Source organism: Dryobates pubescens, chromosome Z, assembly GCF_014839835.1.
Source record: "Dryobates pubescens isolate bDryPub1 chromosome Z, bDryPub1.pri, whole genome shotgun sequence".
Lineage (NCBI taxonomy): Eukaryota > Metazoa > Chordata > Aves > Piciformes > Picidae > Dryobates > Dryobates pubescens.
In genome coordinates, this window is record NC_071657.1 from 28,383,459 (window position 1) to 28,410,299 (window position 26,841).

Consider the following 26,841-nt stretch of genomic DNA (forward strand, 5'->3'; position numbering starts at 1 on the left):
TGGCCTGGAACCAATGCACTCCAGACAACATGGTGCACTGGGAGAGCTGGATCGGGGCAGCACACGCCAAGATGGGAGTGGCACTCTACAGAGACAACTTGATTTATTTTCTATTTAAAAAAAACCCCAAATCGTCGTTGTTGCCTGGTGACAGAAGGATACCTGCAAACAGTACTTACATGTTTACTCTATGAAGTGCCCAAGAGCAGCGACGCCCCCGCGCTGCGCGCACTTTGTGCACGCCGTGACCGCTCGGTGCTCCCTGGTGCGCACGTGCGCAGGGCTACCGCAGGCCTCCTGTGCCCGCCCGAGGGCCCCAGGGAGCTCCTGGGGCGGCGGATAAGGAACACAGGGCGGGTGCCGGCGCGGCGCGACGGATAGCAATGGCCTGCGGGCGGGCGGGCGTGCCAGTGCCCTCCGCAGCACCGTCCCGCTTTCTCCTGCGGGCCCGCTTTTTGACAGACCAAGGTGCGAGCGGTGGGCGAAAGGAAGGCGGAGGCCACTAGCCCTTCAGCTGCTCCCAGGCGCTTAAGCCTGCCAGGAGCAGGGGCGCGGCCTCTGCGCGGTAGGGAGTCGGGGGGTGGGGGGAGGAAGGCGCGGGCTGCAGACAGAGGCGGACACAGGAGCATACACACAATGGCTGCGCCACGAGCCACCCGTAGGCCTACGCAGAGAGCATGGGTGGGAGACTGGGGAGGGGACATGCGGGCTCCGCTTTCTCCGCCCCACACCCTTCTTCCCCTCCGCCGCCGGCTCGGGGCGGGGCGCACCTGGCGGCGGCGCCCGACGGCGGCGGGGCGGAGGCGGGCAGGCCTCGGCGAAGGGCGGTGGGCGGCTCCCCATTGGCCGGGCGGCGGAGCCGCGCGCGGCAGCGTCGCGCGGTGCCTGCGCGCCGGCCGGGACCGGCCGCGGCGCTGTCGCTGCCTCATAGGTCGCGTAGCGGCCGGGGCGCCGCGGCGGCACCAGCAGCGGGTCAGCGGTGAGAGGGTGAGTGAAGGAGTGGGCAGCGCCACGGCCACAAACGAGGTTACCGGCCCCGCGAGCCCCTGCCCTCCAGCGCGGAGGGCATCTCCCGCTTCGCTAGAGGTCAGGTGCGTGGATGTCCGGGGCTCCTGCCGCAGGCCCAGCGGCTCGCCCCGCTTTATCGGGCAACGGAGCCACGGAAGAATGAGTCGGGCGGCTGGGCGCCGGCAGCCGCCACGGGGAGTGGGCGGGGGTGCAGCTGCCGGGGAAGGGGCGGGGGCAAAGGCAGAGGGTGCCGCTTTCTTCTCCCGTCGCTTGGGTAGGGGAGGCATTCACCAGCCCGTGGGTGCTTCGCCTTCGGCGGTGGGGAGGGCGTGGAGTGGCCCTAGAGCCGCGAGGGACGGTGGCCGACCGCGGGCAGGGGTTCTAACCTCCGCGCTTCTCCGCAGGGCGCGCAGCTGCTCCGGGGCGCTGGTGATGAGGGCGCCGAGTAGGGGCTGAAGTCGGCGGTGGCGAGGCGGCGACCATGACGGTATTCAGGCAGGAGAACCTCGAGGAGCACTACGAGACAGGCGAGGACCTCGGCAGGTGGGTGCGGGCCGGCGGCGGGTCTGGACTGCGGGAGCTGCTTCCGCTGAGCGTGGCGGGGCAACGGCACAGCTCCTGCCGCTGGAACCTCTTCACCCGCTGTGAGCCATCCGAACGCGCGAAAGGGAGTTGAATTTTAAGCCTTGGTATGCTTGCTGTTTTTTGTTGTTGGTTGTTTTTTTTTTTTAATATATGTACGGGCCCGATGGGATTTTGTACCGGAGCAGTTCCCGATTGGTGGCTTTTCGGCTTGGGGCCCATCAAGATGTCGTGCAGTGCCTACAGGCGTACCTGCTGCCTTCGGGGCACAGGGGCAGCTGTGAAATTTTAAGGCTTGCTGCTGTCAGCCGGGCGGGTAGCAGGAAATGTGGTGGGTTTGTAAGACAGAAGTTCGCATTGTGTAGTAATGAAGAACTCCTTCGTATGTATTGCATATTGGTTTTGTTTTAGTAAACGATTAAAGAAATTAGGGAAAGTCTAACTGTATTTCATCATTTGTACTGGGGTGAAGATGATTTTCTGGGCATCGCTATTTGAGCTGGAAGTCAGATTAGGGGATGTGAGCAGAGGGCTGCAGATGAAGCACTGTCTGTTCCAACCTTGGTTCTTGAATGCTGTGTAGAGATCTCCAAGCTGAAGTCGTTAGTCGTGTTTCTAGTGCTTTCGGTGTTTTAGAACTGTTTTAACAATGAATTGTGTTATGTGGAACTCCTTTGCATCATTTTTCCTCCTCCTTCAAAAGGGAATCCAATGGTATTTTAACACACCAGTCTAGTATAATCTTTTTCTAGTGTTACCTTGGTGGTTTCAAAGCTTAGGATCAGTGTTCATGTATCACAGAGCACTATATGTAAGGCAGATGATCCTATGTCTTTGTGTGTACCTTTCCAGTGAAGGGCCCAGTAATAGCTAATGTTGCAGACAAGGTACTGGCTTTGTCAGGAACTTAGAACATTTTTTTATTAAAACAAACAAACAAACAAGCTAACAAAATCCTCCACATCACCAGACATTTTATTGAATTGTATTTAAACTTCACCCCTTTTATGTACAAGCCTTGTAGTCGTGTTTTGTACAGGTACATGATGATGTATACTTTCACATAGTGTTTTGAGTTGTCTTTCTCAAACATCTAGAACAACAGGCTGTGTTGGGCAGCAGAGTCATAGTAACTTACCAAATATCTTGTTAGTATGACATGTTATATTAAACCATAAGTTTAGGTTCTGTTATCTAAATCTTTTGTTTGGATACATAAAATGTTTGATGTGATTTCTATTCTTTTTGGCAGGAACACATAAAGTGTTCTAAAATTCAGGTTTGGCTTTCTGGGCTCTAAAAAATAAAGCTATGCATATGCTTAGAGGCAGTGATACGTGATTTACAGAGGAAAATAATTTCTAGATCTGGGTCTATATTGTGTTTTATTAAGGTTCTTCAGGGAGAAGGCAATGACAGTATGCTAGTGGAAGGTGTTAAGGTTTATGTAACCTCTTGTGTTTATTTTAAAGAGAAAGTGGCAACACAACGTTTGGTCACTATTATTTGTAAAACAGGACCATTACCCTTAGGCCAGTTTCTTAAGACATGTTTAAATATATAGGGGTTTTTCCAAACAAATATGCTTTGTTAGTCACATGTTAGCTCCAGAACACAGTAGTAAAGACCAAACGTTTCATTTTTACAGTACAGTGAAGTGCAAATACTGAATAATATTATATAGAAAAAGAAACAAACAAAAGAACCCCTGCAAAATCCAAACCAACCACAAATGGTACTTGGCAGAATAATGCTAATAGAATTCAGTTTTAAAATGGTATGTTTATGTGATCAGTTGCAGACAAGGTGTTACAGTGCTGAGGTGGTTTTTATTCATCTTAATTCTATATAAGCTTGGCATATGTAGAAACCTGCAATACTTTAAGAATGTTAAAGTATGTTAAAACTCTGCTGTAGTTTATGCTTGAAAAAAGTAAATGAAACTAAGAAGCAGCTCATTGGTTTCATCTCCTGTTGTGAGAAAATACCAGGGAACAGCAAAACACTGTGACTGGTAGGGATTTTGCTTTAAAAATGGAATGTGGTTATTTTAAAAAGCCAAAGGTTGCGCTTCAGCATCACTTTAAGAAATGGGATCATTCTGATGCAAACTGTTGTCATAAGAGTAAGCAAATCTCAGGATAACTGTCGTATGGTTTGGTTTAGTGTTTCTAACTTCTTTTAAAGCTTAAATTTCCAGGATCGCCTGAATACCCTCTTGTAAATCTAACTGATTTCCATTCTCCTTTACCCCTTAGGTAGGATTTTTCTCCATTATGTTTGCATATAAATATAGGTGCAAATGTCAACCCTGAGGCTCAAAATTCAGAAAGCAGTGAATATTAAAAACACTTCGGACTTCAAAATTTCTTGTGTTCATTTGAGAACCAAAATTGTGGTTTAATGTTAGAGCTAATCAATTATGGAAGGTTCTGTTCTGCAAAATCAAGCTATTTTTCCTCTTCTTAGGGAAGATTTTTTTTTTATTTCCTCTTACTTAGCAGCAGTCATGCAGCAAACAAGGTAAATAAATGAACAGACTATTTTTTATTGACAGTGGTGTGTTTGAGCAGATCTTGAAGTTCCGAGGCCAACTGGCTTTGTGAGAAAGCTCAATAAAGATGGAAATACTCTGAAATTTTAATAATCTTAACTGTCTTCCCTTGTAAATTATTTAGCAGCCTTTATTGCGTTACAATACTTCTGACAGCAACTAGAATTAAAAAGAAATAATTTGAATATGAAAGTGATCTTGAGGAAAGTGTCTTGAAGAAAGTAAATGGGTTGTGTGAATTAAATTTTTGATTGAAACTAATAAAGGAGGCTTAAATACTGCATAACATAAAACCTAGGTTTGTTTGAAGCAAGGGGAAGGGGTAATGGTATGCCTGGGTGGACAAAAAAAAAAATCCCACACTTCCTGGTTTTCTGGTATTTCACAATACTTTTGTAGAAAAAGTAATACATGTGCTTTCACCAGAATGTGTGAGTTTTGTCCAATTCTTTGGTTTGTTCTGACTTATGCTTGGGGAGTATAAGAAAGAAGAAATTTGGAGGTTGGAATACTAATAGGTTCACCGTTATTTGTCTTGCCGGTATGTGATTTCTTCTGATACATTCATGGCTCTTGAGGTTGGTTTATTCAAATATTGTGCCCAAACAGCTTAGTGAGACCTGTGGATCAAGTGTTGTTTCTAATACAGACTGTATAAGAATATTGTGATTCTGATAATTTTATATGTTGTATTTCACACACAAATTTCACAAATATTCACTTGCATTGTTCAAATGCAGGCTACCTAAGATATGTCAAGTAATCATCCAACTGTGAAATTTCAAGGGATGGTAGAGACTATCATGAAGGAACAACACATTTACTAAAGCTATTTTGCTCATTTTAATTCTGCCTGCAGTTGCAGGTGGTGTGACTGTGCATTTTAAACACCCCGCTGCAGTGCTTTTACTTCAGTCTGCCCAAAAGACAGGAATTCAGGTTCATCAATATTAAAAACCTCACCACAGTGAGCATGCAGGTAAAGACCTTGAATCCAGAGCAAGCTAATTGTGGTGGTTTTAGGTTATGCCTTTAAAATTTAGTTACAGATTTTGAGCAGAAAAGTAGAAAAATATAAATAAATCACTATTGGGTGTAAAAAGGAAAGCTGAAGATTATTCTAAACAAATTAATTGGAGAAATACCTGCTATAAGGCTGACTGCACCAAAACAGTTCTCTCTCTTTTCTGATCTCTGCTTGCTTCACTCAGGAGAGATTAACCTGCTTTTCAGCTGACCTTGGCTGCATTCTCTTAGTTAAGTCTAAACCTTGCCTTTCTCTCTTGGGACAGGGCGGGGGGGGGTGGGGGGGTGGTGGGGGAGCAGTGGAACAGTTTCCCTGGTCTTTGACCAGAGGGGATTTCATGTTGTTTCCTAATTGCAAATATCTATATAATATTGTAAATACTGTATATTTTGTACATACTCATTGCATTCTATTGTAGAGTGTAGTTTTGCTTGTAAATACAGCTTTCATTTGCTTCCAGCTGAGTTTGTCTGCAAAGTTAACGTTGGGGGGGAAATTTCAACCCACCACACAAATCATATTTTTTCACCTTCTTGTGACTGGCCTTAACTTGGGAGGCTCTACAGTACTGTGAGAAACATGGGTTTACTTAAATACCCTAAACAATGTTCTAGTACAGATAGATGCTGCATCTGTTTAGTGTGAATTGAAGGGATGTACCCTTACAAGTAGCTTGCTCCTCCTTTTTTGGGGGGAGGGGTGTTGGTGGTGTTTGGAGTGTTGGTGGTTTGTTTGTGGGGGTTTTTTTTGTTTGAGTTGTTGTGATTTTTTTTGTTTGGTTGGGCTTTTTTACTTTAAATGTCCATGTGCCATCCTGAAACAAAGTTTTTTAATGGAAGAATGGCTTCTACATCATGCTGTGGGTTCCAGTTTTTAGATTCTTGTTGACTGAAAAAAACAGGAAGAGATACCTAACAATTTTAATCTGGAAACTGATTTCTGTAGTAAGCAGGAAGTCTGTAGGCAGTACATAAATCCTTACAGGCACATTCATATGTATTTGTTTGTTTTCATGTCAGCTTTCAGAAATGCTGCTGGTTGGAACTAGTAAGGATCTCTGTCATCTATTGTAACACATCAAGGTTACAATAGTTACATCAATGTAACTACATTGCACTAAACAGAAAAAATACTTGGTTGGCAACTAGAATTTGGCCTTTATGGTGCTTTTCAGGCTTCACAACCTAAACTGATCATGCTAACCAACCAATGCACTAAAATTGTGAGAATATTGTCAAGTTTTGTTGTGAGATGCACAGGAAGTGAAGTCCTTTTGAGGTGATAAGTCCTTTCAAAATAATCCCATTTAAAACCCAAGCCGACCCTCTTTAATAATACAGTGTAACATTTTTTTTCTTGTGAATTATCGCATTAGAAAGTTAAGGGGCAGAGGAGCAACGTAAAAGAGTTTGTGGTAAGGCTAAAAGTATTGCATACAAGGTACAAAACTATGATATGTCAAAATTTGTAATTTCTGTTCTCTTAAGTTTTTCTTGCTGTAACCTCATCTCCACTGGTACATTAAGAGGCATGTGTCTAAATTCCTTTTCATACAGAGGTAAAATGGTTAACTACTGAAGATGCAGTACCATTTCCTGTGTACAGGTGCAATGATAAATACAACAGATGTGGAATTCACTGCTTCCATAACTACGCATATGCAAATTTGAGTAGAACATGATAACTAATTAAATTTTGTGGTCCATATGAGTCATTTGGGAATAAAGACCTGGGAAGGAACCCTGAAAACACTGGCCACAAAATTGCTGTTTGAGCGAGAAACCTAATTGTATGTGTGGGTTTGGGGGGATTTTTTTTTGAGTTGAAAATTATGAAATTCAGAATTGCCATGAAGGACCTTTTGTGTGCTGTTTGAACGGTGTAAACGTTGTATCAGGTTTGTCACCTCTCAGAGGACAAGTAGGCTATTCCACACTGATCTGCAGTTCCTGGCCCTACAGGAACCGATCTGCAGTACCACCACCACTGATCTGCAGTACCTACCAGCCGTGCCTCAAAAGGCCTCCATTTGGCAAACACATAACAACATGCTGCTGATTGCACAGTGCTGCTGCTGGCAATTACAGCCTTATAAAATCAGCTGTTTGCTGCATGAAAAGCATAAGAGGTGCAGATGCTTTTTGGGTATAACTGCTTGGTCCTGCTTAGTTTATTCCTTACTCTGGGGGAGAATAATGCCTGCTTTGTAGCTTTTTTAAATGAAGTGTAATTAAAATTAGAGCTTGCTGATTTTTTTTTTTCCTGTGCCTTCAGCTCAAATGCATAAAACTTTGTAAATTTAAAATTCATCAGGAAGCAGACAAAAATGCTCATCTTTGGTTTCTCTTGTAGCCAGGCCCAGTGATGCACGAATAGTCCTGGAATTAGTATCTCAGGCATGTGCAAAAACTTTGATTCTATCTTTCTGCACTTTGCTTTTTTTGTCATTCTGTGTTCGCAGGGATGTTTTTTTCCTGCTTCGTTTTTTCATCCTCATTAATTCTCTGCTCTAGCTGTGTGTACCAAGCAGAAATTGGCCCCTTTAGTTAAGGAAAAATGAGGTCGAAGCCAAGTTTTCCTGAGAGCTATGTGCCAAGTTCAATTCACATTGTTGGTGACTGAAAGGAGCAGTATCACTTTCCTCTGCTGTGTTTCTTGGTGTTTTGGTTTTGGGGTTTTTTTAATGCAGCAGTGCTGTCAAGGGCAAAAAAAAAAAAAAAAACACCTGATGCCTAATTTATGGCAGCAGTGTGCACTCTGATGAGCTGATAGCATGGTGAAATCTCAGCCTGCGTGGAGTCGTGATTGCCTCCATAAATCTAATTCAAGTTAAGTATGTAAGAGGAACAGAGATAAAGCCTCACTTCACTACAAAGGCAGAAGAACATAAACCAACAAGGAAGCTAAACTAGAAATTAGGAGAATGACAGATGGTGCAGTTGTTCTGGAGTAACCTTGACAAATGGTTCTTGCAGTTGGTCAGGTATCAAAAGGGGAGTGGGTTTTTTGAGGAAAATGCGTGTTTTCTGTGAGAGCCACAGCAGAGTTTAATGGCAAGGTGTCTTGTTTTTAAATGACTGTGGTGGGTTGAAATTAACCCCCAACATTAACTTTGCCAGACTAGCTCAGGTGGAAGCAAATGAAAGATGTATTTACAGGCAAAACTACAATCTACAATGGAATGCAATGAATATGTACAAAATATACAGTATTTACAGATATTATTAACAAAAAGCACAAGATCCCCCTGGTCTAAGACCAGGGGAAGCTACTAACTTCTCCTTTTCTGCCCCCCACCCCGTGTACAAAGAAGGGAGAAAGGAGCAGAGAAAGTTGCTGACAATGCAGCCAAGGTCAAGCAGAAGCAAGTTAGTATCTCCCCAGAAGGGAGAAGAGACAAGAGCTGCATAGCTTAAAACCACCACACTGATTCAGTTAGCAAAACAGTGCAACTTCTTGATCTAATGTTACAGTCCAAAGAAAAGATGCCAGTTAAAGCAGTAGTTCAGTAGTTTTTGTTTTCTAGATAGTAACAGCTTGTGTAGGAGCCCTGGCTGAAATAAGACTGTTTCTCACACTGTAGTTTGACCCCATTGCAGGAACCTGAAAAACGTTCTTTGACTTACCACGTAGTGTAGTAGATTGTACTAAACCATCACTAATTCATGTCTGAGCTAGGCAGAAGCTGGGAGAAGCATGAACAAAGCCTAAAGCTCTCCAAGCCTAAACTGTTTTGTTGAATGTCTTCATAATGCACTAAATTCTGGAGTAATGTAAATAGTGTGAAATTTAGTAGAACTGGGCAGAAAGATCTCTACCAAGGAGTCTTATAAATAATGTTATTAAAGTCAAAGATTTCATTACCTAGGGGGTAATGCAGATAAAGTGCCACCTTCATGTTTCGATTAGTTGTTAGCTGATATTCCTGTTTGTTTTGGTGCAGTTTTGAGCAGGCTGATACTACAAATGGATTTTTGGTGTCTCCCTGTATCCTTCTGAAATACTTTGCTGCATCTTCTTGTACAGGGTGGGCACAGTTCTCATCCCTCCATTCAAAGAGCTAACTGATGTGCTGTTGTAAAATGAGGAAGAGATGCAAAGACAGTGAGGCTGAGGGAAGAAGCTTCTTGGCAGAGGAGACTTAAGACTTTGGTATATTTGGCATTGCACTCCAAAGCTTGGAATGGTACAGTTTTTAAATACAATGAAGAATGAAAATTCTTATAACAAATTCGATAAACTAGATTTACAGTGCTTACAGATGAATTTACAGACTGGAAATTGAAAGGCTGGTTGCCTGCAGAAGAATGAACTTTGGGATTTGCCTTTGAAATGTGGTCAGTGTGAATAGGGAAAATAAACTGTGTGAAGACAGAGTTTGTAAAATTGAAGGAAAGCATTGCATGACACCGATAAAGATTGAGCAGATATCTCAGATGAGTTTTACCTCTTTTTCAAAGTTTCCGGACATAATGTAGTCCTTAAGGATGTTGTCCCTTTTTGTACTAAAACTGTTATATGTTTAGTGTGTTTAAGTTTGGGGTTTTTTTTGATGATTGGCACATGCACTTGCTGCTTTTTACCCAAATCCAGAATAGTTCATGCGGTTTAGGATTGCTGTAGAACACCATACTGAGTAGTCCACATGATAATCTACAACCTTATTTTTTTGATCATGATGTTTTATTTCCGTCCCCTTATTCTCTCATGATTACACAAACTAATGCAATGGACAATTACTGCTTCAAGAGGCAATACTGTTAAAGAAGAAGCATCATTTCACGTCTGCCTAGACTAGTGCATTCACTGACGACCAGCATCAGGGACCTTACAATGTGGTGGTGTACCACTCTTTCCTAGAGCAATTCTTCCCTGGTACCATCTGCTTTGCAGGTGCAGGTGTGCTTATTTTTTTAGGACGCTTACGTGGTGTTGCCTGGAATTAACCTAAAGAAAAATACTGGGTGACATATTGGAAGAGCTTGGAAGAGTTCACAGACAATGTAAATTACAAGTGCTTACGACCTGACTGAAATGAACAGTTCAGTTGAATTTTATGCTGAATTACGAAGAGGATTGAGCCTTTGGAAATTAGAAAGCATTGCATTGGGCAGTAGCATTCTGTATGCTTCTTGCTTAAACAGAATGTTAAGTGAGCCTGTAACTGACTGGGTATACCAGAAATAGTTGATTTTTCACTTTGTGAGCAGCTAATACCATGTTTCTAAAATTTTTCAAGCTACTTGAGGAGCCCTGCTTTTCTGGAATGTAAATTGGCTTCTGGACTCTTGTCTGTAAGGCTTGAGGCATTGAGTGTGTGTACCTGTAGAAATGTTCACTTGGAGTACCTGCTGATGAATCATGGGAACTGATAATGGAGGGATGTTTCTCCCAGGTCACATAGTGTATTGAAGCAGTAGTGTTTTGCCATTGTTGCTCTTATGGTATACAGAAAGGCTGTTGTGACCGTTTGACGCTGTGCCTTTAAGGAAGGGGCACGCTGGCTAAATGTTTATAAAATATTTTGGTATTCTAAACGAATTTCATTGGCCAAGTTAGGGTGGGAGGCGAGGTTAGTCCCAGTGTGGCTGGAACTTTCTCTCAGTCTTCCTTTCTTCGCTGTCCCTTTCGGCTGGATCTGCTCCTGGGCTTCTTGCCAAGAGATAAGAACTAACTCATTCCCTGTGCATAGGCCTCTGTCTGCTGTGCTAACCCCCTCTTTTCTCTTCTTCTACCTCTTTGGGGGAGAAGGGAGGTAGGGGGGTGAAGCGTGCACAGGGGGAAGCCCCCTCTGTTGGGGGTCTGGTTTCTGACTGTGTTTATTTGCTGTATATTCCTGTATATATTGTAAAATACCTGTATTTGTTGTGTTACATATAATCTGTTTCCTTGTAAAATATACTCATTTCTACCGACTGAGTTTTAGCCGCGGTTTCTTTCTCAGTGGGGGAGGGAAAGCAGAGCCTTTCCTTTCAAACCACCACAGCTGTTCATGCTCTGGAGGTTTTGGAGACTTTTAACTGTCTTATGATTACAGAGGAACGATATGGGCCCTCTCTTCTGTTCTCTTTCTCTGTTTTCTGAAAGTTTTAGCTTTGTTCACTATTGCAGAGTTGTCTGCAGATTAAGAAGATAGTACTTAATTGCCGACATGGTCCTTTGTAGTCCTGTATTTCTAAGTAAGACTGTGAAAGCCAGTGCTTAAAACTTAAGATCCTTGGTTCTCTGTGGTGTTTCTTGCTTGGTTCTCTGCTTACTTTGCCTAGTTGTGTAGGTATAACTAGGTGGAGCTAACTTTTACATTGGTTCATAATACCGTAATCTATTCTGGCATGGTTTACAATTAAAGTTTAACATAGATTGAGGGGTGGGGCCTTTCAACAGACAGAAATAATAATAGTGGGTCTTTTACTTGGGTGTAACTATTTTGTGGCAAAGAACTCAGCATTTTCAATAGCTTCATCAACAAAATTGGCAGTTTATTATTTCCTAAGAGAAAGAATATGGGTGTCTTGGATGGTAATAAGTTTTAACTTTGCTTTGATACCTTTCTTCTTGATGACTCTGATTCTTTTACCAGGACACCTGGCTCCTGTTACCTTTAATGAAGATGATGCAGATATAATCCCAGAGATAGATATTTCACCATGTCTCCTGCTTTCTTTATCTTTTGGGTTTTTTTGTGTGTTTGTTTTTTATTTGTGTGTGTGTTTGCTTTTTCTGGGTGTTTTTTGATTGGTTGAATTGCAGGGTTTGTGTGTGGGTTTTTGTGTGTGTTTTCTGCAAGCATAAACTTCAAACATTTTGATATTAGAGTTAAGACTTTTTTGGTATATCATCAGTCTGGCAGTATTTGCTTATTTCCATGAGTGGGGCCATCTGCACAGAATTGCTGTTGATTCCCTGGGAAAGGAAAGCACGTCAGGGAATGGCTTGGTTCCTTATGCCTCCTCTTTTCTCACTGCTTTTTACTTGAAAGGGCTTTCTGGTGCTATTTACTTTGTGGTCCTGTCTAGAAGAAGAATTGCTTTCCTGCTTTTATTTCCAGTTACAATATTAACTGGAGAAGAAACCATTCCAGGTTATATTTTCTAAAGTTAGTCTACTTCTGTTCATTATTTTTTTTCCTTTTAAAAGAAACCCAGTCATTGCTGCCCTACCTGCGTGCTGGCCTCCCTGGTTGTTTTTACAAGCTGGCTAAACCAGCCTAATGAGAGGACAAGAGAATGGGGTGGTCCTATTCCTCATCAGCTGAGCTGCATTTTGCTGCTGCTTTTCCTGTGCTGGCACTGGCACCACCCCAAGCACAGCCTGGAAGTGGAATGGATTACAGATTGAGCTCTCTGAACTAGGTCACTGTGGGCATGTCAGACAAATATCAGTGCCAGCTGCTGGCATGGTATAGGAATGTCCAACCAGAGGGATGGAGATACCTCTGGTTGTGACAGATGCAGGCTTCATAAAATCACAGAAGCTATAAGGTTGGAAGAGACCTCAAAGATCATCAAGTCCAACCTGTCACCCAAGACCTCATGACTACTAAACCATGGCACCAAGTGCCACATCCAATCCCCATCTTGAACACCTCCAAGGATGGTGACTCCACCACCTCGCTAGGCAGCCCATTCCAACAGCCAACAACTCTCTCTGTGAAGAACTTTCTCCCCACCTCCAGCTTAAACTTCCCCTGGCGCAGCCTGAGACTGTGTCCTCTTGTTCTGGTGCTGGTTGCCTGGGAGAAGAGACCAACCCCCTCCTGGCTACACCCACCCTTCAGGTAGTTGTGGACAGCAATAAGGTCTCCCCTGAGCCTTCTCTTCTGCAGGCTAAACGATCCTAGCTCATTCAGCCTCGATCCTAACTTCTACCATAAAGCATCTGTGCACCATGACCTCTGTGTCAGTTCTGTGCAGGTGTGGCCAGCTAAGACTGCAGAAGAGCTGCTCTGAATTGGGAAGCAAAACCTCACTGTTGGTTAACCCTGGACAGTGAGGTCAGTGACTGCACAGTCTGAGTACATTTTCTTGTGGCAGCCACCACAGACTAGGCAGGCAGATACTCCTTTGCATAGAGGTCAGAGTGGACAGCTTGGAATTTTTAATTATTTTTTTTAATGTTCTAGTTTTCCAATTGCTCAAGCTTGTCTGTGAGTGTGAGTAGTTGTGAATAAAGGCTGAAGAGCTGGGCTAGTAGACACTTACTTGGCTGTAGATAACTCATAAAAATAATGATTGTGTATAATGCTACTGAGGCACTTGGTAGGAAATTTGTATATGTGACACAATGTGTCACATGTGCTTTGTTTGTATTATTACCTCTCCTTAAAGCTATCTCCAATCAAGAAATAACAGTATTTTTGTCACTGGCTTAACTTTGTAAATTGTATTGTTTAAGGAGTTTTAGTTATTTAGCTAACAAGAAAATAATGTTTGGAGGAGAAATCCCATGCTTTTTTCCACATGAAAGATGACTTCTGTCTTCTTTGAAGTGTAGGCAGGAGCTTGTACAGAATATTCTTGTGCTCTGGTGCTGACAGATTAGTAAAATAAAAATTGTGGATTTTATAGTGAATTTCTTGTAAATGTTGAGAAGAAACAAAATGTGGTGGAATGTATTCCACATTGTTAATTATTTTTTTTGAAAGTTGAGTCATAATCCATTTGAGGTGTTGCAGTTCATTTTCACTTCTGCTTCCAGTGATTAGATTCTACCTTTGTTCTAGCAAGTGTTTGGTGACTGATCCATACCCTGTCGCCATAATAAATGTTTCAAATATACTGAAAAAGTAATAGTTCAATGCATTAACATCATTTTATGTATCTAACAGGTGCAGTTGTGATGTGAATATCATGTATTTGTGTATTTTTATTTATGACCAGTCAATGTGGACATCTTCCACAGTCAAAATCTGTGTAGAAATGCTGCCTAGAGGTACATTGTTACTGCTCCTTAAGATCATAGGTCATGTGCTATAAAGCAGGGAGGTTCTGAATAGGTGAAGTAAAGCAAAGTTGCTCTTGTGGTGAAAGAGTGTGGTAAAATAATGGAACGGGTTGCCCAGGGGCATGGTTGAGTCCCTGTCCCTGGAGACATTCAAGGTCCAACTTGATGTAGCGCCCTGAGCAGTCACCATCATTGGAGGTGTTTAGGAGGAGATTTGATGGAGTGCTTGGTTGCATGGTTTAGTTGATTAGGTGGTGTTGGATGATAGGTTGGATGCGATGATCTTGAAGGTCTCTTCCAACCTAGCTTATTCTATTCTGTCACTGCAGGGCAGTTGGACAATATGACCTTCCAGCGTCCCTGCCAACCTGATGCAATCTCTGAATTTTTGAGTGGATGGCATAATTGAGATCTGATGATCATTATCACTAGACTCTTCCTCCCCAAGCTGAATGACAAACACCCACTTCAGGCATACTTCAGAACCCTTTGCTACAGAAGAGAAGCTATTTTTGAAATAGCAGCAACAGCACTTTAGCATCACAAAAATGAAATGTTTGTTCTACTCATATGTTTTAATAGTCATCCCAGGCTCCTGATTTAAGAATTTCTGAGCAAGTGATGACTGAGCTTTTATGTTCAGTTCTGAGTCAGATGTACATCATGTACATCTTTTAACATTTAACAAAACTAACTTATGATTTAATGTTACTTGCTGAGATGTATTGCAAATTTAATGAAAAGTCCAGAGGGGGAAGATGCAGTGTTAATGAAGAATAGGAGCATTAAGACTTGAACTCTTAAGTAGTGATGTGGTGTATTATGTTTTTTGTTTACATGGGTATATAGTTAGGCATTGATCCTCTTAAGTATCTGTAGGTGGAAGCCTGTTTTGAATACCATCTATGGTAGTAATTGCTTGAAAATCTGTGTATTTATTTGTATTATCCCACCTTTCTCTCTTTTTCCTTTCCATCATAGATGTAATTATTACTTGAACTGTTTACAACTGTAAATACTTTTAATATTATATGACAACCTTTTAAGAAAAGATGTAGCAGATGTACATCTATTCAGACTGAATGCGTTTCAGGAAGCTTTGGCCCAAGCACCATTAATAGGAAATGGCTGACATCCAGTCATCTTGGAAGCTTCACAGATGTGCAAAACTAAAGGATCGCATGAGGTTTAACCTTTCTTGTTCAGTGGCTGGTGTCTGAGAAGCTATCTGTCTGATCCTTCTGCCTTTGATCCCAGTCTGGGTGTTCTTGAATCCAGCCCGTGAGTCTGGTGCCTGCCCGCCTCTGAGTCCAGTTTGGCAGTTCCCCAGTGTATGTGTACCTGTGGCAGCAGTGGTGATGATGATGTAATTGCCATCAGGGTGGTTTGGTTCAATATTGGGGGGGGTGTGTGTTTCAATATATTTTATTTTGTTAATATTTTTCGTTAAAGCAGTTCTGATTTTGTGTACGTTTTTTTTCTTTTTCCAGTCAGTGTCTCTCACTTTGGGAAGAGAGAGAGGGATTAATAGGGAGCGTCTGTCACTCATTTAGTGCCCAGCCCTAACCATTGACATTACATACCACTACATCTCAGCACAGTCTTAATGCTGGTGTTTTAAAACACCATGTCATGTCTGTCAATAGACATTTTCTTGAGTACCTGCTTGAGCAAATAAGATAACATCTAGTTCTTCACATTCTGTACTTTGATAATCTCTTTTGTGTTAAGGAACTTGAGTCACCAGGCCTCATGGTTTCACTTTCCTTGTTTTTGTCATCTCCAAATTTTACAAGATTGATATGTGTATGTTTAGACTGAGTTCACTTTTGTGCCGGTTGTGTACCTCTTACACTTTTCATGGGATATAACCCACACCACATTTAATGTTTTGGGTTTTTTCCGCCCATACTGCATATTGACAAAGAACCAGCTCCAAAGTCCTCTACCATAGGTCAGTACTTGTCTGCCTTTTGTTATTGTTATGAATGTACATGTCAAAGATCATTGACTTCGAAGTGTTCAGTGAGAGAACAGAATACTGAGCTTCAGTCAATCAGCACTATGCTTTTGTTTTGTGAACTGTAGAGCTCACAAAATGAGAGAACCAGTGCAAATATAAAAATACAATTTAGCACTGCTGTTCTCTGTGTAGTAGGAAAACCCAGAACACATGAGTTTGCAGTATGCTTTAATTTCATATTAATTTAAAAAAAAACCCAGGCATTGTACATACCATAGAGAAGGCTGTTTAAAATTTTCAAACTGTATGTATCTTATCTGTGTACTTAGATCATCCCATGCCAAACTGTGTTAGATGAAATTTAAAATGGAAAAGTAATTGTATGGTAAAGTGAATTTTCTCAACAAGGAGCGATGAAAATTTTTCGGACCAATGAGAAGTTCTGTAGCTTTACAGCTCCTAAAGACAGCACATTTAGGATTATACTTTTGCTTACAAACGAATAACCAACAGCTTGAATTTTCTGGGTTTGGGGTTTGTTTTGCTTTGCTTTGTTTTTCCTGATAATGTTGTAATTGCTGTTTCTGCCTAAGCCATTTGGGTCTGGTCATTTCTCAGCCTCTTGTATAAAAAGTTTCAGTGATGTTGATAACTTGCATTTCTTGTCTCATTTACTGGCACAGTGACAAGCATGTGTGTCTGGTATTAGCCAGACTCTACAAATGTATAGATAGTATGAAACTGAAGACAGAGATTAATTGTTTATATACATACACTAAGCAGGGAAAATTTTGTCCCTGCCTGTCTGATGTTTGCCTCTTACCCACCTATTCTAACCCTTTGAAGTACTATGAAAAGCAGGAAGCAGAATTTAGTTTTTGCTTGGCTGCTTGCAGACTTAAATATTTCAGTGAAAAACTTCTAGCAATCTGTAAAGTTGTTGGTATGTCTTTGTTTTGTATCTGCAGTAACTTACGTTTCCAGGGCAGAACCGCCAAACCTTCATTAATGCTTCCAGGTTTTTCAGCATGCCTTCTTTTCTGAACATCTTCTGCCAGTATTTTACTAATTCAAAATTGTATTCCAAAACAAAATGTGAATAGAAGAAAAATCTGACGTCAGAATTCCTGGTGACGCAAGAGACTTAAAAAAACAGAATTAGAAAACTCCAAAAAAGCATGTAATATCTCTTTGTTCTGGTTAACAGCAACAAAAATCTGCGTATTTACCTGACTACACACATCAATGCATTGACAAAAGTGTAGTTTAGAATGAAGACAGTACTGGTGAACACATTGATATAAAGTAGTTTCTTTTTGTTTCTGTGTATGGCTTGTAACATGGAACAGACATTTTTCTATTTGTGCACAGATGCCAGATCCTGGTGCCAAGAACATTCCTGTTGTACACTGTAAAGTTCTAGCAACAATGCAACCCCACTTTTTGACAAGGGTTTTGTATGTGCTTGAGACATAAAAATAAAGCTTTCTATCCTTTTCTCCCTCATCTCCTCCCATGCCTGCTTGCATTCCTTGAACTTCAACTGTGCTAAACTAATTTTCAAGAGTGTGGTTTGACCTAATTGCCTAGCAGAGTATGATCATGGAGACATACCATATATTGTCTGCTAACCCTGTGATCATAACTTCCTTGAAGTCATGTGCTCCTTTCAAAGAAGACTACACTGATGGGAGGGAGGGCTGTGTGCTGGCACTGTCTGTGGAGGATGTAGCAACTGCAGGATCTGCCCTTTCCTGTAGTGTCTGAAATACCATTGTCAGTGTCACCTTTTCTTACTAAAAACACTTCTTCATGCTGCATGGCATTTCAGAAAGACAAAGAAGCTCTTGAATCTCTGGCTACCAGAACATTAATCTTCCCCAAAGAAAGAATGCCTGGACATGTGTCCCTGCATTGCTCCTTACATGTGGTCATGCTCCAAGTTTTAAATGCTATGATGATCTGGAAGCAGAGAAATAATAAAGGAGCAAAGACAAATTGAACAGGAGATGCAGCAATAGCTGTTACCCCTCTTGTTCTGAAAGCCCTCAAAATACAGCAGCAAGCAAATGGGGGAGGGAGTGTGGCTATTAGCTGTGTACTCGCACCCGTGAACCCATAGTGCCTTCCTTACCTGCACCCCACTGCAACCCTTCAGCCTTCTCTTTAGTAATGGTGATATTTTCTATCTAGCTCATTAGGGCTACCTCTGAAAAAACTGAGGCTGTAGGCTACTACAGAGCAAGCCCTCCAGAGAGGCAAAAGCCCAGTTAGAACTTAAGCTGGCCATTTCTGTGAAAGACAATAAAAAGCATTTTTACAAATACATTAATGCTAAAAAGAGCAAGAAGAACCTCCACTCCTTATTGGACCTGGAGGGTAACACTGTAACTAAAAATGAGGAAAAGGCTAGGGTTCCAATGGCATGAGATTTAACACATCCAAGTGCCGGGTTCTGCACATTGGCCACAGCAACCCCATGCAGAGGTACAAGCTGGGGTCAGAGTGGCTGGAGAGCAGTCAGGCTGAGAGGGACCTGGGGGTGCTGGTTGATGGTAGACTGAACATGAGCCTGCAGTGCGCCCAGGCAGCCAGGAGGGCCAGTGGCATCCTGGCCTGCATCAGGAACAGTGTGGCCAGCAGGAGCAGGGAGGTCATTCTGCCCCTGTACACTGCACTGGTTAGGCCGCACCTCGAGTACTGTGTCCAGTTCTAGGCCCCTCAGTTTAGGAAGGATGTTGACTTGCTGGAGCGTGTCCAGAAAAGGGCAACAAGGTTGGTGAGGGGCTTGGAGCACAAGCCCTATGAGGAGAGATTGAGGGAGCTGGGGTTGCTTAGTCTGGAGAAGAGGAGACTTAGGGGTGACCTTATTGCTCTCTACAACTACCTGAAGGGGGGTTGTAGACAGGCGGATGTTGGTCTCTTCTCCCAGGCAACCAGTACCAGAACAAGAGGACACAGTCTCAGGCTGCGTCAGGGGAGGTTTAGGCTGGAGGTTAGGAGGAAGTTTTACACAGAGAGAGTGACTGCCCACTGGAATGGGCTGCCTGAGGAGGTGGTGGGGTCGCCGACGCTGGGGGTGTTCAGGGCGAGGCTTGACAGGATGCTTGATTGTATGGTTTAGTTGATTAGGTGGTGTCAGATGATAGGTTGGACACGATGATCTCGAAGGTCTCTTCCAACCTGGTTAATTCTATTCTATTCTATTCTATTCTAAATACCTTGTTTGCCTCAATTTTCAACAATAAGGCAGGAGGACTTCAGGATAGCTGGCCTCCTGAACTGGTTGATGGGGTCAGGGAGCACTGTAGTACCCCTGAGATTCACGAGGAGTTAGTTTGGGACTTGCTGAGCCACTTGCATCTCTACAAGTCCATGGGACCAGATGGGATCGATCTTAGGGTGCTGAGAGAGCTGGCAGATGAGCTGGCCAGGCCTCTCTCCATCATTTTCCAGCAGTCCTGGCATACTGGAGAGGTCCCAGGCAACTGGAAACTGGCCAATGTGATGCCCATCCACAAGAAGGGCTGGATGGAGGAACCTGCAAACTCCAGGCCTGTCAGCCTGACCTCAATGCCAGGGAAATTATGGAGCAGATCATCTTGGGGGCCATCACTGTGCACCTGAAGGATGGCCAAGGGATCAGGCACAGCCAACATGGATTTAGGAAGGACGGTTCTGACCAGTTTTGCTTTTTCTGTCTGTATTCAAAACAGTGAGCTTGTATTTCGTTTTAGGTAATATATCTCTCTAGCTACCCTATACAAAAATAAAACGTGTTGTTTCCAGAGGAGTATCTTAAATGTACTAAACTAGCTCTAATGTATTTCAATTTTGTTTCTTAACCTGACAGTGATTAATTTTCTGTAGTTGGTAGAAGTTGAGCAGTGTGGAAAAGTACTGAAGCTTTTCACTGAACAGCACATTAGTCCTAGTGAATCTCACCTTAGTCACATCATACTGCATGGTAAACAGTCTCATCTTTGTTTATACTGGAACATCTTAAAGGAATTGAAATTTCAGAACATTATGCTGAATAACCTACACATTCTCCCCCAAAAGAACCCTAAACAAGCACCAAAACAATAACAGAACAGAACAAAACCCAAACACAACAAAACTCTTGTATGCTACATTCAAAATCTGTTTCATCTGATTTACTTGACTAATGTTAGAGATTGCATATGGCTAGCCAAACAGAAGACTTACCTGAGGGATTTGCTGTCATGAATGAAAACTGTAAGGGAGTAATTTTTGTGGGGAAAAAATGAAGTGGAAACAATCTCTGGTATATTCATGCTGTAGTCTGCTTGCTTGTCTAAAATCTCTTGTTACTTCTTTTGGAATACTTTGAGTCTAACGACAGGATCCAGGGCAATGTTGGCTTCAAGAATTTCAGCTGATTGCCTTTTCATCCTACAATTTGTGGTACCGCTTTTCTGCTGCGACTTGTTTAAGTTGTCTTTGAAACTGGATCATTCAGCATTAATGGTTAGAAGTAAACTTGATTTTTGTGAGGTCAGTTGAAGAACAAGTGTGACAACAGGAACAAGTAGTTGGGAACGCAGGAGGGTAGATTGGGTGTGCACAGATACTTTGGAATCAGTTTTACTTCAAATAAGAGGAGGAACTTTTTAGAGACCCTTTCTGCAGTGCTGTATACTGTGGCATTACTATAGTACTAGCAGTCCAGCCCAGCAAATGTGTATAAGTATTATGTTAATGTGAAAATTGGTTAAATTGGATGATGGAAAATACTGTTTTGAGCAGAGAAAATTATAAATTGATAATAAATTGTATAAGCAAGTCTCTGCTCTTCAGAGTACTCCTCTGTGAACTACTTATATTCTCCTGATTCACTTACTTGTTTAATGCATGACCTACTACATAGGCTTTAATGTTGGAGCAGGGCTTTAGAATTCAAAAAAGGTACTACTTTCACTGATTTAATTTTGTGAGTTCGAATTTTGGCCCATTTTGTGATACCCTGGTGGAGGTGAATAAAGGGAAATTCTTCTACTAATCATGTGGCAGATGGGGAAAAGAGTTGGAGCATTTTGCATGAAAAATCATGTGAGGCCAGAGGAAGAGTGACTATTTCTTGGTAGTGGTGGTTGTGGGGTTTCTGTAACATCTTCAGAAGAGGTCAATTGAGGATTTTTTTATGCTCACTGTAATTCCAGCACCCCTGTACTTGTGTTTACAGCCCACTCAGAAGAGATGTTATTTCTGAGGTGGGTGCTGTTTCAAGCCATTCTGTTGTCTAGTTTCCTCTTGTATTCACATCTCTGATAAACTGTTTTTTAGCCCCATGCTGAAATGGTGCGTGCAGGATTGTTTGCAGCTGCATGATAAATTATTCTTCTATGCAATATGTCTTCCAAAAGGATATGGATTTTTGAGAAACTTTAGTTGGAAGGTGTGAGTATAATCTGTGTCTGGACCCTGACAAAAGTTGTCTAGCAGCTTGCAGCAATGACTTCACTTATTTTGTTCACTACCGAGTGGAAGCTTGAAAAACACACCTATAAGGATTTCAGCTTATTTACTCAAATCTTCTTTAAGACAAAGCTTGAGATAAACTTTCTGTGTTGCAGAAGGTTGGTTATTGTTTGTTTCGCTTTGGTTTGGTTTTGTTTGTTGATTTTTCATAGACTCATCCAGGCCGGAAAGGACCTCTGAGATGATCAAGTCCAGCCATTTCACCCATTCCACCAAGTCTGTCACTGCAGCCGTGTCCCTAAGCACCACATCTGTATGGCTTTTAATCATGTCCAGGGATGGCAATTCAAACACCTCCCCAGGCAGCCCATTCCAGTACCTGACAACCCATACTGTGAAAAAATTTTTGCTAATGTCTAGCCTGAACCTCCCCTGACACACCTTCAGTATATTCCCTCTTGTTCTATCATTAGTTACTTGTGAGAAGAGACCAGTGCCTACCTCTCTACAATGTCCTTTCAGGTTTGAGAAAGCTTTCAAAGAAAGTGATAAATATATTGGGTTATAGCTAGGGAATGCATTGAGAATGGTGGTGAATTTAAGCCTAAGTAAGGATGTTACAAAAGTGCTCATATGTCTGTTCCTGTTGCCAAGATAATGAAAAGTAATTCAGAAGCTTTTATGGTTCTTTGGATGTGACTGTACAGTTTCAAATGGGAAGGTGTTTGGGGATTTCCTGTTTCAGTTGACAGATTTCCATGTCAAACCTACAAGCTGGCTTTTGACTGCCAAGCCCACAGCAGTTACTGTGTTATATGGCAGCTGAGCTCTGCTCTCTTTTCTCTGTCACCACCAACACACTATCACTTCAGTGATGTTTCTGACAGCTAGGCAGTGTTATGGTTACACTTGCTGTAACACCTGTACAGACTCATTAAATGCTAGAGAAAATTCACTGGTGTCAATCCGGGAAATAGGAAGGGAGCTGTCTTTATTTGGTAATGTAGTGCTTTTTCCCCTTCTGGCAATCCATTTCGTTTTCCACTGCACCTCTCTCCCCACCCCTTCCAGCACATTGTTCATTGTTCAGTTGTGACAAAGCTGTAAGGCCAAAGCAGCCCTCACAATGAATACAGAGAAACCTGACCTGTGAGGGAAGGGGTACTTCAGCACATGATTGTTCCTCAAGCAGATGCACACTCAGGTGCCACTACTGGACAGGCTATCAAGACCAGGAGTGGCTTCTGTTAATATTTTTGTGACTACCAAGAAGTGTGCCACATGATTTCTCACATCTGATCACATTGGATGTACCATAGATGTTGTCATAACAAAGTCTTTCCTAAAGGAGCTTGTCCAGAATGCTGTTTGCACAGCAGCATATTTTCCTTCCTGTCCTGTTGTGAGGCGCTTTGCCTCCAAGTGTGAAGCAGGCAAGGGCAGTGGCCTTGAGATGGGTTACTGAGATGCCATGAATAGAGGGGGAACCATTCGACTAAATGCTGGGCAGTCCACCCTGGCATCACTGAGCCATGTTCAAGTGTTGACATAAGGAGCAGGCACTGCTGGCTTCTGACTGGGCGTGAGACCTTTAGAGGAGAGTGAAACAAAGAAATGCTGCTTGCTAGACTCTGCCTCTGGCAGCACAGGTTTTCTTGCCAAATACAGTATGTCTTTCTTAAAAGACCCCTTTTCCCTAGGATGAAAAAGGACAATTAAAATTTGTCAAACTGTTCTGCAAGGTTGCCTGTGGCAATGCACAACCATGCTATCTCTTGCTCTCTTGGGGTTCCTCATTGATGTTTTTTTGGTGTGCAAGGAGCATAGAGAACAACTCCATCACAGCTGTTTGTCTGACACTTTTAACATGAAATAGAACAAAATGAAGCCTGACACTGAGGGGGAGCACATTGTGCTGGCCTCCTTGAGACAGTTTGTATTGAGCTGAAAAGCTGGCAGCAGGAAAGGCAGGTTGCTAACCGTTTCACTGGCACTGGGAGTGCATGTAGAAAGCTGTTGGGAGGCACATGGTCATCTGACATGACGGGTTTTATTAGAGGTTTGTGCTGTCCCTGCTAAAAGAAACCTTGCTTCAGTTAATGTTTCAAGTAAATGCAGCTCATTCAGATGAATGCTACTTTATGACAAAAAGAAGGGTCAAAGTAAAATGCCTCTGTGAACTGCATTTGAAACAAAAAATGTGCACAAGTTAGTTACAGTTTTGTTTGCACTACTGGAGCTTGAGTCTGTCTCTTTCCTTGGGGAATATGCCTTTGTCAGGAAGACACTGTACAAAAATTTCAGGAGTTACTGCTGTTTGCTGTTTCGTATTTGAAGTCTTTACTTGAAAAGTCTGTATCTATGAAATCAAAGATCCTTGTAGGCTGTGGCTCCTGAAGTGAAGTACTTTAGAACTGTGTGTCAATTTTTTTGCCATGTGTATAAATACGTAGTAACTAGATCATATTCCATGAGGCAGGCTGTCACTTGGGGGAAACCTCTGTTTTGTGTGCATGTATGGTTTTTGTTTCTTTTGGGGGAGAGGGGGAAGGGTGTGTGTTCGGTTTTGCTGGGGGCAGGTTTTGGTTTTGTGGGTTGTTTGTTTTGTTTGGGCTTAGTTTTGTGTTAGGGTTTTTTTTTGTCTGTTTGGTTTTGCTGTATTTTGGGGGGTGTGTGTGTTGTTTGATTTGGTTTGATAGGGGTTCCCCCCCCCCCCGCCCCCCCCCTTTTTTTTTTTAAACTGAGAATACTATGTAATGCAGAAACACACAGCCAGACCTTGTCAGAGGGCTTTGATGAAGAGTTAAAGTTATCTGAAAGCTCTTTGCATCCTTTCAGCATGTCAAGAATACTCCTCCCTAAGCCTCTGAAATCTCTTACATAAAGGGTCAGCACTTTTAGGAAGCAAAATTTTCATGTTATTTTTGAGGAAGTCATGACAGGAAAGGAGATGGAGTAAAATACCACTTGAGGGAGGCGGAAGTCATGTGCTGAGAAAGTGTAGTGGAAATACCGAAATGCCAATGGATGACTTGGTTCTGCTTTTATTTGAGATGAAAAGGTCCTCACTAGAGACAGGATGAGGAACTGAATCTAGGGAGCATGGTAGCAATGAGGAAGAAGCAGAAATCCCTTTCATCATTTGTAACTCCCTGGAGTAGAACATGACTGAGGACTTGGATACTGCCCTCTGTAAGGTAACCACCCTCTCATCTGCCAGCTCTAACAGGAGCTTAACTTTTGTTAAAGCTCTGTTTACAAAGTCATTTGCAAATCCAGAATAAGTTGCTTGGTTATGCTTCATCCTATAACAAACTGTTTCCAAGTTATTCCAGTTGTTTTAACTCTGGTGTAATATTGCATATCCATAATACATAAAGCAAGAGGATAGGAGGGGGCAAAAGCAGGTTATGTGTGACAGTTTCCAATTCTGTAGTACAAAAATCTGTAGAAATGCCCCCAGATTGTAGTTTCTAAAATGTTTCTGGCTTTGCTCTCAGCCAGTGTAACAAGGGAAGAAAGCTTGCAGTGACTGTCACACTGATGTCCATGTGACTGCATTTGTGTTTGGTTGTCTAGCTCCTCATCCAAGTAGAAAGAGCTGCAGTTGAGGTGTGAGTCTTCTGCAGACTGGATGAATTACTGTAGAAAGTGAAATTTTCCCCTTGCAAGTTAGTGATTATAAATAAACCACTGTTTTGAATGGCAAATCTTCTGGCATCCTGTTAGTCAAAACCAAACTTAGAATAAAAAGGCTTTCTCGATCTCTCTGGGCACAGATTAATTTTAGGAAATAAATCCCTTCAGTAATGATGATATGGCCTCGAAACTTTAAAAAAAAAATTACATTTTCTTGGTTGTATTTACTCTCATTGCTGGTACTCACTGAGCAGACTCCTGTATTAATGAAAGTGTATCTATTGCTTACAACAGTCTCTGACCTTTCCTTCAACATAATGGTTTTCATAGCTTTCATAAAGGTCATCAAAGTAGGCATGTGAACCTTGGCCTTTTTCAAATGCTGACTGTCAAAGTAAGAAATCAAGGTGTTGTTAGGTGTGAAAGCTTACAGGAGAAACTCTTTGTGCAGAGCATCCACCTGCAGAAGTGCAGTTGAAGTAAAGGAGTCATTCCATGCCCACAGCAGATCACCAAGAGACAGCTGTTTAGGACAGACAACTGCCTGTGTGTATGCTTCCTTATAACATAGCCACAGTCCTGCTCTGCAAAAGCCAAGTTGCTTTCTCTAGCAAATTTAAGCTTCAGAGCTGTGCAAGAGATGAATCATTCATCCCAGGTACAGCAGAGTTAAAATAAGACACTATGCCATGCAAGGAACCCTGAACCTTAAGTGAGTTGTATTGATACTAGATGTATGAAAGACTGAGTCCCAGATCATGGGATTCAGCTAAATTCTGGGTGTTGCAGAATGCTGCTGTCTCCAGAGATCCTTTTGTTCCAATAACCTTAAATCTGGATCACTGTGTCTTCCCTAATCTTTCCTAAGGCGCATGAGTTTTTCTACCTACATTGAGTAAAATACAAATTTAGAGTGTTTGGGAAAAACAAGCTCTTTCGACAATGTCACAATGTTTTGTTCTCTGTACAGCAGCACTAACACCACACAGAAAAACCACACACATAGAAAAGAATCTTTTAATGCTCTTTTCTTAACTAAATGCATATTTCATGGCTTTTTTTGTGATGGGTCGAAGTGTTTATAGGTGGAAAGCATGTTAAGAACTAGGCATAGAAAATTGCATGGGTTTCAGAGGATGTCGATACCATTAAGAATCTGGAGTGCAAATGGGTAGAATCTCAAAGCATGGTAGTGCTGTTACTGTTTTATTTCAGGTAATTAAGAATAGATTAATAAAATCATAATACACCTATTTCTTTTGCTAATTTGATACAAACTTTTTAATTTCCAGTGATCTATTGTTATTTCTCATTTTTGGATTCTGAAAAAGTTAGCCAATCAGCCCTTCAAAGAAAGACTTGATGCTTTCCTGTCTTATCAAATTTGCTCTGCAAGTCTGACTGGAAACCTCATTCTTGTTCCACAAGAAGCAGTCATGCAAATAAAATGCATGCCTAACCTATGCCCATTCAGCAATTGTGCTCTAAATTTACTGTATTTCGTGCTGTACAACAGCACTTTCAAATTCTACCGAAGGAAGAGACCACTGCATTTTCAATGGAGTAAAGTGATTAGTTTTGACTCCAGTGGATTTCATCCATTACTTTCACAAGTATGCTGTGATTCTTGTAGCACAAAGTCCTAAACTGAAATACTTCCACCTTTAAACAAAACCAGTATCA

General features: G+C 42.1%; 1 protein-coding gene across 2 annotated transcripts in view; it reads left to right on the top strand.

Annotated features, from left to right (window-relative positions):
* The first annotated feature begins 1,001 nt into the window (after window positions 1-1,001).
* Window positions 1,002-26,841, top strand: part of DAPK1 (death associated protein kinase 1) — a 109,836-nt gene continuing 83,996 nt past the window's right edge. For both annotated transcript variants that reach the window (XM_054177974.1, XM_054177976.1), the window contains exons 1-2: window positions 1,002-1,091; window positions 1,413-1,551. In XM_054177974.1, the coding sequence (XP_054033949.1) occupies window positions 1,490-1,551 (62 nt within the window). In that variant the 5' untranslated portion in view covers window positions 1,002-1,091; window positions 1,413-1,489. The remainder of the gene's footprint in view (window positions 1,092-1,412; window positions 1,552-26,841) is intronic.